The following is a 12,318-nucleotide window of genomic DNA, read 5'->3' on the forward strand; positions in this document are numbered from 1 at the left end:
CAGCCATAGGCAGCTCCTCAGTCAGTGCACTGCCCGTCTTGGATCATCCTTCTGCATTCTGTATAGAGAGCCTAACCCTGGGGGCCTGGGCTCCATTTTGGGACCTGGCATTTAAGCATTATGTACTGCAGCACCTGACTTATAGGGACCAAAGATCTTTATTGGAACAAGCTTCTAGCTCTAGGTCTGACTAGAAGAGAGAGAAAGAGAGAAAGAAAGAGAGAGCGAGAAACCCATTCCAGAGCACTTCTGATAAACTTGTATTCATGGTCCATTATTATAATGTGGGGTCAAGTCAAAGATATCAGTATTTTTCTTTTCCCCTTCAGTGCCCATGTACTTTAAGTTTACTGTGGACAAATACTAGGGATGTGAAAGGTTAAACAGTTAATCGTTTAACTGATAAGCCCAGTGTTAACTGGTTAGCTTACTAGTTATTGCTTAGCATGGGGTGGGGTGCAATCTGGTAGCGAAGGAAGAAAGGAAGCCACGTGGTACCCCAACAGGAACCAGAAGGCAACAGAGTGAGGGGGACTAGTGCCTCTAGCCTTTGAGGGGAAAGAGGAATACAGCAGGTGGCCTAATGACCCATCAATTAAGCAACTAGCTGCGTGTTTGCAGGTGCTCCCAGCACAGGGCTTCATCTGGGCTGTGCTGTCTGGCTGAACTTGCCACCACCTCTTCCCCTGCCCTGTCAAGGGAACAGCTCCCACCAGCAGCTGTCTGAGCTGCTGTGTTACCGGTTAGCCGTTTAAGCAATATAATGAGAGGAAGTTAAACAAATATTTTTAAACAATATTTACATCCCTAACAAATACAGAAAACTCAGATTAAAACTGACATCTGAAATCATATAACTCTAACATTAATGCTAGCAGCCAGAAACCCTGGAGTAGCTACTGGCTATTAGAATCATCAGCTTTTCCACCTAAGACTCCTCTGCTGTCTAATTAAGGCTTATTAGAGGGCAAGGGCATGAATCAAACAGGAAGAGGACTAGGAGGTGATCTGTTTGTGTGAATTGAAGACCGGTGCATTCTTCAACAATTAACTATGATCTGCTGCAAACGGAATCCTTTATTTGAACCCTGGGTAGCATAGACATATATATGGCTGAATGCTGGCTGAAGAAAGCATTTACTATGTTTAGGGACTAGAACAAGGAGTATAGATTATTATAGTTCTCAAACTAGGTTGCTCATCACAATGAAGTAATTATGGGCTGTCAGAAAAGTGGAAGAGAATGTTCCCAGATGGTGGAGCAGGATGAGGACAGTGTTGATGAGTACCCTTGAAACTTTTATATGTTTTTTTATACTTTGGGAACAGCTTTGTATGTTTTGAAAAAGTATTTTATCTAACCAAGGGCATAGAGTAGGTTGTTTAGGCTGGGGGAGATCGCTTGTTGCCTAGTTGCTTAATTGCTGGTCTTGCTAGAAGGAAAGGCCATATCAGCGAGGTCCCTGGTGGAGTTGGAAAGGGGGGTTACTGGCTGAGCTTGCTGAATAACAGGTGCCACATCAGCAAATTACACTGTCACGAAGACAAGTTCAAGCTGGCTAGGGAGTGGTCTGTAGCTAGGGTGAAGCGCGCATGGACCAAAAGGGGCAACCTATAGTAACTGCATAGCGTGTAAGGCTAGAAGAGGCTATATAAGGCTAATGCCCACTTGCGTGGGTGTGCTTGCTTTGCGAACGATTGCCAAGCACCGCTTTCTGCGCAGAAATAAAGATTAAGTTGGATCCTTCACCCCTGTGTGTTTATTGGCACAAGCGCACCGGGCACAAACTCACTGTCCTTTGGGGACAACAGTATCACAATGCTGCTTGCGACAGCCACACTTCAGAAGATTCAGTGATATAACCCTCCCTGACCTCTTCTCCGAAGCAACTGCAGTTTATGGGACTGTGAACCTGGGCTTCAAGGCTAGGGACAGACATTCAAAAAGCCTGAGCCTGAATTGATTCAATATTTGCAGGTTAGTCTAACCTGGCTAGGCTAAATCAGTTTGCAACCCAGACAGATATCCCAGAAATGCAGGCACATGCCTGCAGTGGCTCAGGCTAGAAGCCCGGGGGCAGTAGAGCAGCCCTCCCTTCCCTTCTGCAGGAAGCTGAGGGGGTCATGGCCAGGCCCAGGTAGGACACTGTGATTAGGGAGGGGTCCTCCCCCCTTGATAACAGAGCATTTATCAGCTCTGTTATCAGCATCTAACACCCCATCAGAAAACAAAGCCTTGCTCATTGCAAGCTTTTCTGAAAATGCAGGAACATTACCACCTGAGCTGTTGATTACCTCCAAAAAGCCCTAAGCAGACACTGTCCTATCTTGCATACCACATGCTGGCTACAGTCCATACTGTGGGAGAGAGGAGGAAGGGATCCCTGCTTAAGCAGCGAGTGGTGAGAGGGGAGTGCTGGGAAGAGCAAAGGAGAGGGGCCAGCTCTGTTGTGGAGTAGACCCCCGCCCAGCCCAGAGAGCATGCTGGGGGACTCTGGTTTAGCTTAAACCAGAAAAGGGTCTGGGACAGACATTACATGAACTGGTTTGACCCAAATCAGTTAAGTCTGATACTACATTCAACCAGGTTTATCTCAAACCGGTTTCAGCCATTTTCAAACTGGTTTATGTGCACTGAACATCTGTTTTGTTACAGGTGTAAACCAGCTGCTGATCACTGAAACCAGTTTATGCGTAATGTCTGTCCCTATCCGAAGTGATACAAGAAGAGGCTTTCTCATGAGAAGTCTCCTATGTTTGGCTGAGCACAGCAATACAGGGGTAAATCAAACATGACAGGAAGAGAAGGAAGGATATTAAGTAGATTCTTCAAAATAGTTTGACTTGAAATTTAGTGAGGATATGTGTTCCTCCCAATCTGTGTCCGGGTAATTGAAGTCACCCATGACAACCAAGTCCCTTGCACGCGCGGCCTCTGTCGGTTCTTGAGAGAACTTCAGATCAAGCTCCTCCCCTTGGTTTGGTGGCCTGTAGTAAATGCCCAGAGTTAGGAACAATTTGAAGTCCTCCAGCATCCCAAGCTGCACTCCCCCCCGCCCCGGCCGCAGAGCCAGAGCCAGGGTGTCCTGGCTCCTAGCCATATTAATAGCCCTCTAGTGGTAAGTCAAGAGCTGTGCCTGCAAGAAATGGTATTAACTCTTCATGAGTGGCTGCTCACAGCACATTTCTAACTTTAATGCCACTTAACAGGCCACAGATTTAGTACAGTTCACGTGTAACATGTAACTTCAACCTTAGGAAGCTCATTAAAGAAAATATTTGTAATTAACCTCAAATCTCCAAAGTCAGATGTTCTCTCCATTTTTCTCTACTCTCATTTCAATTTTATTATCACAGATGTCTAAAGCATGTCTTTATGTATTGTAGAAGCTAAATATGATAGTTACAGATTCCAAAACTGCTACTCTTCACTTAAGTTTCAGAAAACAACTGCAAAACCCTCTCTCTCTCTAACCTTAATTTCAAATATTACTTCATATTTTTATCTCACAGTGAACTTTTCTTACAATGTCTACAATGCCATTCACAGCTATCACAGTTTGACAAAATATTAACATTTCATTAAAAAGCAAGGCAGTCTGACTTTTCCTAGGATCAGAAATGATAGGACCTCTAGATAATGAAAGGTTAGGATTTTATCAGGCAGATCAACCTTGGGTTGTACATTATTTCTGGTACTTTTGACTAAAAATAATATTAATCAGCAGTAAATGCACTGCCCAGACTGTTTTAAACCTTCAGGGACACAGGTAGGGGAAAATGTCATCTTATATTTTCTCTTTTAATTGCCAGGGAAGATTAGAAGCAAAAAAATCCATCAGATAACAAGGCAAGTTGTTGTGTTTCTAATCACAGATCATGATGCCCAGGTGCCTGCCTTCTCTGACTGTCTTCTACCTTTGTAGTGTTTGCAGCATTATTGAGATTTTTGTACTGCACGAAGCAAATTTCTGGTGCTCGGTGTGAGTGGTGCCAATTTGAAAAGCTCAGGTGATGGGAAGCACTTCTTTGAAATAACACTGAAAATTTTGAGGTCTCAGCTGACCACAGCCCTGTTCCAGGGTATAACGTGAACAATCAGGTGATCTTTATTTTATAAATAGTATGTGCAGTTACTGAAGTGGAATGTTCTTCTCTTGAAATCCACCAGGTAGTCACGAAAGGAAGAATACCTTAGGGCTTGATCCTGCAGTGAGCATGCACCACAATATTCTACTGAAATCATTACTTCCTCATTAACAAAAGGTCAACAAGTATGTTAAAATGTATTTATAATTTGGCTTGATCTTTTTTTCTGATTGCTCTTAGCCAATTCTCCAGGTGCATTTCATGGCATGATAGAAACATTAATCAAAAGATGTAAATGAGACTAAAGCAGGGCAAAATTTATGTCCAAAACATTTTTTACCAAAAAAAAATAAAAATCAGATTCAGTCACAGATGGTCCATAAATATTGTTGGAAATGCCCTTTTGTTTCAAAATTCAGCTTAATTTAATTTCAAACATATTAAAAAACACTTGACATGGAAGCACAATGATTTTTTTGACTATTTGGGAATTGGGAAATAGTATTTTTTCAGGCCAACACTGAGGTGAATTTCTTTCTGGATATTTTGGAACTGCTAGCATGCTGAAAACCAGGTATTTGCACAACTTTAGATAAGACTTTTAAAATAAGCCTCGTCAGTCTAATATTTCATTTTTCTGTGGTTTGGCACCCTCTTCCCCCTATCACTCCCTCTCTTCCTTTCCACCCCCCGTTTTGTAATTTCTCTCTCCTTCTTATACTTGGCTTTCTGCATGTCTTTTCATAACATCTGATAACATCTGATAAAGTGAGCTACAGCTACAGCTCACAAAAGCTTGTGCTGTCTTTCTCTCTCATTCTCTCTGTACACACACACACACACACACACTTTGGTTAGTCTATAAAGTACACATCTACCCCAACTTCTACTTGACTTCAGACTAACATGCCTACCTACATGTTCCTGCTTCCTGCTTGGATCATAACCTAGAAGAGCAGAAATGGACAGCATTATTTAAACCAGCCAAACCCAGTTTGGGCTGGGCCTTGGAGAGAGTTTCATATTCATATTCATTTATTTTTTAGTACATATGTCTTTGCCTCATCATAGTTAAAATCCAGATGGTGCCCACCAGGAGCTACCACTGCAAGAGTAGACTGGATTTTGAGTCTAAGCAGGTTTTGTTGTTAGTAAATACTCCTGCATATTCATTAGATGCTGACCCACTCCATCATCCTCTGTTGTCAGATCACAGGGTTCATATAAAATGGATCTTTTCCACTTCTCTTTCAAAGGATCCTAAACCTGCTTCACTAGCCAACTGACTCCCACCCAATCCAATTGCCCTGACATTTAGAGGAGACCAGAGCAAAATGCTTTAGGCAGAATGCAGTTGTGCCTGCTGTGTGCATGTGACTTGTCATAAGCTGATTCAGCTACTTAAGCCAGTCACAAAGTCATAACTATCTGAACATCGCTTTGTCCTGACCTTGGCTCACATGGCCCTGTCTGTTCCTTTATTTCAGGGTAGAAGGACAGTTGAATGGTTACATAATCAACATCTGTAAAACCTTAAGTGTCTGTTGGGGTGGGGGAGCATGGTGGTAAGGAGGAACAGAGAATCTTCCTTTCCCTTAGTATTAAGCAAAGCATTACATTGGGAATGTGCTATAATCAGGCTCAGAAAGACACTGCTGGTAGTAACCTTTCTTCTCCTTACTCAGGGGAACCTTTAACGTATATAAGGTTTAAAAATCTTACCAGTCTCCCACATGCCAGAAATTTTTGGATAGGCCCAAGTTTACAAACTGAGCTTTTAAAGTCAATAATTGGTCTGCTCTCCATTTATTAGTCATGGATCACAGTCAGTTCATACATTTTTGTGTTTCTTGAATTTGAAAAGCATGCCAGTTTCTTGACCCTAACTCCACTCATCCCAGCTGGGAGTCAGGATTTTCCAAGGCTACATGTTGTTTCAGCTCACTACTGGGTATGCAGATGCTTCTCTAGACATCAAGTACAGTTGCCAAAACTGATGTTCTAGTGTAAATGTCCTGCTATTTGCAAATTGCCTATTGGCTCTTCACAAAGAAAAAGATTGATTTTAAAATCCCAATATACTAGTATAGAATGTACTTTAAGGGGCAGGGCTGACAGTATCTTCTACTCTAACTCCATGATTATTGTTCTACCCTGTAGTTTTCAGAATGAGAATCTTTATCAGAGCTACAAGTATCAAAGTGCTCATCACATTTTCCTGAAAGGATCCTTGTATGCTACTTGGATGATACATAGTTACTTTTAGCTTCTTAAACCAAATCTTTCTCCTCCTTCATACTTGTAGAAACAGGCGAAAAAAAAGTCTGAATTAGCACTATGAAGAATCATTAGGAATGCACAGAACTGAGTTAGGCAACATAAAGGTGCTGCTCTTTCACAATTCAAAATATTAAAATTCAAACTGTAAATGAGGTGCTGTTTACAATTTATGCAGAGAATTATAATAATCTCTGCATAATTCTGCTCCACCCTATTAATAATGAAGATCTGGTCTTACAGCCAGTGTTTTATAAATACGTTAACAAGTAATATATTTTCATGTTGCTGTCACAGTGACTTAAGAGGACCTCCTTTTAAGCTTGCAGCTCCCTGATACTGCTCGCTCTGCTGTTGCTTGACCCAGCACTACAGGATCTGTAGGTCCGGATCTGTCTCACAAGAAGTCCTATGGTTCAGATGTGGGTGGGAGGAAGTGTGAAAATATCTGAAACCCCTGCATTAGAGTGAGACACACCAATCCAGTGACAGTATAAGGCAGCAAAATGGATGGATTATAAACCTGTATGACCATGTCTCTCATTGTTCACTACTGACAAAATCAAAATAGCCCCTGAGTACCAGCATTGTCAAGCATGTATGCACATATATATGTGTACACACATATATATGTACACACACACCCAGAGCTATATAGATAGATCCCTAAAATCAATAAATCTGTCTATTTAAAATGCAGATGTATATATGACATAAATATGAATGTTATATATGTGATATATAATGTGCAGATAAATAGCATGGATTTATGGGGATATATACTTTTACTGTTGTTTCCCATATTTTAATATCTTTATTTTTTTAATCTGCAGTATTTACCAATGAGATTGCTTTTGACTATATCCCCATGCACTGGTGTGGTCAATGTGCCATGCGACCTGCCCACATAACACTGAAACCCAGCTGTGCAGTACTTCTGCTGCTTGTGAATGCCCTGAGGGAAGAAGGAAGTACAGGCTGTTCACTTGCTGATTTTAATCTGCAAATCTACAGGTCCTTTCCCTAGCTCATGCACCCTAGAAATCTTCTGGCAGATAGCCATGCTGCAGCTTCAGTGCCAAGACTGTTCGAAGCAGACATTGGTATGGGCATCATGTGCATTCATTTGCGCAGCATCTGCAATGCACATCAAAGTGCCCACTGAAAATCTAGTCTAAAATCATAGACTCAAAAACTGTGGCTCAACTAGGAGCTCTCAGTCTGAAAGTCCCATTGCCCTTGGTACCTATTTCACATGTAAACATACTTGAAGAAAGCAGTCTTACCTGGTACAGACTGGCGAGGTGGTGTTTGGTTTTGATCAAAAATGGCTGGTTGACCCCTGGATGGTCTACATCATGAGCGGCAGCAGCCAGCAGTCCAAGCATAATGTCCAGAGGGGTAAGGAAGTTGGCAAGCTGTACCACATACATTCACCACAATGTTAACAAAACCAGGCAAACAGTTCTTGGAGCAAATAAACAAACAAAATGCTACAGCACATCATTGTTTGGGTTTGCAGGTCAGCCTACAAATGATAACATTCAAGATGATTAATTGTACAGAGCCATGTGTACACTTTTGATGTCACTGTGCAGTATGTATCTACAACAACAGTCAGGCTCTCTACTAACACATTGTCACAATTTTCTATGTTAGTATGAACAATGAACAGATTTTAAAAATTGGACTGGTTACTATAAAAATGCTGCTTAAGGATTCATATTAGAAGCAACTGCTAACTCCTACTCTCCAATATCATATGAAATGAGATCAGCTCTGCCATAAGATGAAAATGGTACTGATCTATCATACTTCTGTCTATCAGTAAACAAAGTTTACAGGAGTCAGTTTTCCAACTTGGCTTCTTACTCCAGTTAGTCATCTCAGAGTAGATTCACCTTACTAACAGATCTGACTGATCTTAGAGCTGCCTAATTTTAGGTACGTAATGTTGAAAATATAGGCCATTGGTCAATTATCCATAAAATACATAATTTTCAAAAAAATACATCATATTTCATCACATTACATAAAAATACATCCTGTCCTTTGGAAACCCTGTAGAAATTCATTCTTTTCAAAATTTAGAACACCCTCCCCTGCTCCCCTTCCACCCCCTCTCCCCCAGAAACACCTTTCTATTTGTTACAGCGGTTTATTATCAATATAGCCCAAATCTGTACAAGATGCTCTGTTTTGTCGTGTGAAGAAAGGGCCCTGTGATGAGAAACAAATAAACATGCCTTGCAGAATCCAGATGGTGCTGGATCTTATCCCTACATTTTGGTCTTGTGCTGCAAGGGGCAGGGACCCAAGTAACCTACAGTCTGATCCTGCGCTCACTAATTCCTCCCTCACATGGGGCAACCTATTGAATCCAGCAGACCTGACCTTCATTTATGTCAGTTCAAATGAGATCAGCATTTTTTCTCAGTTCTATGTTATTCAAAATGTCTTTCAGTGAGGCATTAAGCAATATGAATAATGTGTCACATGTTTATTTTCTCATCCCCTCCACAAGTGTCTATAATATTTTGTTTCAAGTCCCTGATTCTACTTCAGATTCTACAAATGACTGCCAGGTTAAGCTTGAGTTTCAGTAACTTTATTATTTTTCCCACTGACAAACAAGATACACGAGCCATAATACGAGACTCTCATTTGGAAGCCATGTTAGTGTGAAGTAGTATTTAGTTTCATTTTACCTTGGGCTCCTTTAGATAGCAGTGCATAGCTTGAGTGACATCAGCTGCATGGACAGCATTGTGGTATGGGTTCTGGCTATGGTAATCTTCTTGAACCATAACTAGGAACAAAAACAAGGAAAAGATTATCCTCTCACTTCTGGATACCAAGATCTTCATTGGGAATTGGACTTAAAGTAAGGTTTTTGGGGATATTTTAAAATGATGTTAAAGCTCAGCAGCTTGGTGATTCTTGTCAAATATCTATAGTTTGCATAGCTTGGCACTCTTACTAAGATGCCTTTAGAGAAAAAAAAACATATTTGGAAGAATTTGTGATGCCCAAGGGGATTCTGGAGCTAGTTCATAAATCACCCCTTTTTTGCCTTCATGAAGGCTCTCATTCAGAAGTAAAATAAATAAGAAAAAAAAAAGGGCAAATGTATACATTCTCTAGTGTAATCATTTAGGCTGCTGTTAGTGAGTAATATGTCATTAAGGCAGTACCACCTATTTTATAGCAGCAGGGGGTGGGATCCTGATATCCTGATGTAGTTTGTTACTTGAGTGACTGACTGTGATCAAAAGTGCTCTCACATCCTTCAAGCATAGATTCAGGGATACAGCACTAGGGTAAAGCAAGTGGAGATTCGTGATATATTTTTAGTCATCTCTGTCTTTGCACTTACAAATTCCACCCCCTCATGGTTCTGACTCCAGTGCTAAAACAGCACATGTCAATGTAGAAGACAGTGAGCCAGCTTCATGATTTTCCATCATCTCCTATGGGCAAGAGGAATCAGGTTTGCCTTCAAAACTTGGCTGTGTCATTGGGTAGCCTATTATACCACCCATGCAGTCCTCTACGTCATCCTAGGTTACATCTCATTGACACTGTAAACTCAGTAGCTGCATTATAATATTGCCCAAATCATCCTTCTCCTTGAAGATAACATCCAATTCAATGGGAGTGGTGTAAGAGGTAAGAGTCCGATGACCCTGATTTATTAGTAGAGCATGGCCTTCCTGTTAACCAGAAGGGGTCTAGGGAATGTAGTGGAAAGTACAAAGAAATCTCTTGCAGGAAATTCCCCTGTCTATTAATTGTCAGAAGAGAAGAATGCCAATTGTTCCAATTGTGCTGGAGGCATCTCATATCATGCTAACAATGAATACCTGTCTATGGCACAGAAAAGAAATGTACTTACTGATAATTCCTTTTTGCCATAGGGTTGTAGTCACAATTACTGTTTCATCTCTTATATGGGTCTCTTCTTGGAAGAGAGTTATTGGTGTATATATGGGTATATTCTATTTTAGTAAGCTTTTTCTCTTATATCAAATATTACAAGTGTATTTCAAAGCAATCTCAAAGAACACAATTATCTGGAACTGCTTAAGAAGCCTGAGTGAGATCCAACCACAAAACTCCTACTGACATCTTTAAGGTCAGGATTCCACACATTGCGTTGAACTAAAACCCAAAACATTATTATATTTTATTACTTCATTTCTTTTCAATTTTTTTAGAGTAAAAGCTAAATCATGCTATTGCTGGTGCTTTTAGGGAAAGGAAAAATTAGCGTAATCAAATAGCAATCATCGTTCATTTACTGGACAAGATAAATATTATATATACATATGCAGGGTTCTATCTTTTTACTCTCCCAGTTCAGTAGGTGCTCAAAGTAACTAGATGAGATAGGTGTTTTAAGCTGCAGCACGCTAAGGTAGAAAATGAGTTATAAAGAAAAAGGGACATAAAAGATAAGATGATGAAAGACAAAAGAAAATGGTGCATTACTTAACTGTGAAGTAGGGCAAATAACAGGTGACTCAAGGAAAACTGAAAAGTTTAATACATTTTTGCTTTAGTCTTATGTTTTTTGTGCCCAGATGCTAACACAATTGACATTACAGAACAGTAGAAACAGAGGCCAGAATAGGAGGGAACAGATTAAAGAATACTGAGATAAAATAGATTTTGCAAGTAAACAGGAACTGATGACATTTATGCTAGAATATATATGGAAGCAAATATTTGAATCTTTAGCAGTAGTCTACCAAAACTGAAGGATGAAAAGGAGAAATGGAGATGGCCAAATATACTACCTATTTTTCAAAAGGGGGAAAAAAGAGGATCTCAGGAAGACAAACCTAGTCAGCCTAACCTGATATCCTGAAAAAATACTGAACAAATTAGGACACAATCACTGTGTAAGTATCCAAAGGCTGCTTAGGTGATGAGAAACAATCAGCATGGTCTTGTCAAGAAATAATTATGTTAAACAGTCTCCTTTTATTTTTGACAGAGCAACTGACCTAGTGAATAGAGGGAAAGCAAATATGTGAAATACATGAAACATCTTGAATTTATCAAAGGCTTTTGTTCTAATTCCAGATGGTATTCATGTAAGCAAACTAGGTAAATACACTTTAGATGAAAGTACTTAAAAGGTGAGTGCAAAGAGAGCAGTGTATTAACAGTGTGCTGTTAAATGGAGAGTTATATTAGGGGTCAGCAAAATATGGCCCGTGGGCCGAATTTGGCCCACCAGGCAATTTCGTCTTTCTGGACTTCAGCAAGGCCTTTGACACTGTCTCCCACCCCATCCTCATTAAAAAACTAGGCGACTGTGGCATCGATGCCTACACAGTCAGATGGATTGCTAATTGGCTGAAGGGTCGTACTCAGAGGGTGGTGGTGGACGGGTCATATTCTACCTGGGGGGAAGTGGGCAGCGGAGTCCCCCAGGGCTTGGTCCTTGGGCCCGCACTGTTCAATTTCTTTATCAGCGATTTGGACGACGGGGTGAAAAGCAACCTGTTCAAATTTGCTGATGATACCAAAATTTGGGGTGAGGTGGGCACGCTAGTAGGGAGGGAAAGACTGCAGAAAGACCTGGATAGGTTGCAAGGGTGGGTTAACAAAAACAGGATACGTTTCAATACGGGCAAGTGCAGGGTGCTGCACTTGGGCAGTAGTAACTGGCAGCATACTTATAAGATGGGAAACTCCCTTCTTGAGAGCACGGAGGCAGAAAGGGATCTTGGAGTCATCATTGACTCCAAGATGAACATGGGCCGACAATGCGAGGTCACGGTCAGCAGGGCTAACCGGACCCTATCGTGCATCCACAGGTGCATCTCAAGTAGGTCCAAGGAGGTGATCCTCCCCCTCTACGCGACACTGGTCAGGCCACAGCTGGAGTACTGTGTCCAGTTCTGGGCACCCCACTTCAAGAGGGATGTGGACAACATTGAG

At 41.0% G+C, this 12,318-nt stretch overlaps 1 protein-coding gene across 3 annotated transcripts in view; it reads right to left on the reverse strand.

The window, feature by feature from the left end:
• Positions 1-12,318, reverse strand: part of PDE7B (phosphodiesterase 7B) — a 316,789-nt gene that overhangs the window by 31,090 nt on the left and 273,381 nt on the right. For all 3 annotated transcript variants that reach the window (XM_025212336.1, XM_025212335.1, XM_025212337.1), the window contains 2 exons: positions 9,075-9,175; positions 7,653-7,784 (listed from right to left, as the gene is read on the reverse strand). In XM_025212336.1, coding sequence (XP_025068121.1) covers positions 7,653-7,784; positions 9,075-9,175 — 233 coding nt within the window. The remainder of the gene's footprint in view (positions 1-7,652; positions 7,785-9,074; positions 9,176-12,318) is intronic.

Source organism: Alligator sinensis, unplaced genomic scaffold, assembly GCF_000455745.1.
Source record: "Alligator sinensis unplaced genomic scaffold, ASM45574v1 scaffold417_2, whole genome shotgun sequence".
Taxonomy (NCBI): domain Eukaryota; kingdom Metazoa; phylum Chordata; order Crocodylia; family Alligatoridae; genus Alligator; species Alligator sinensis.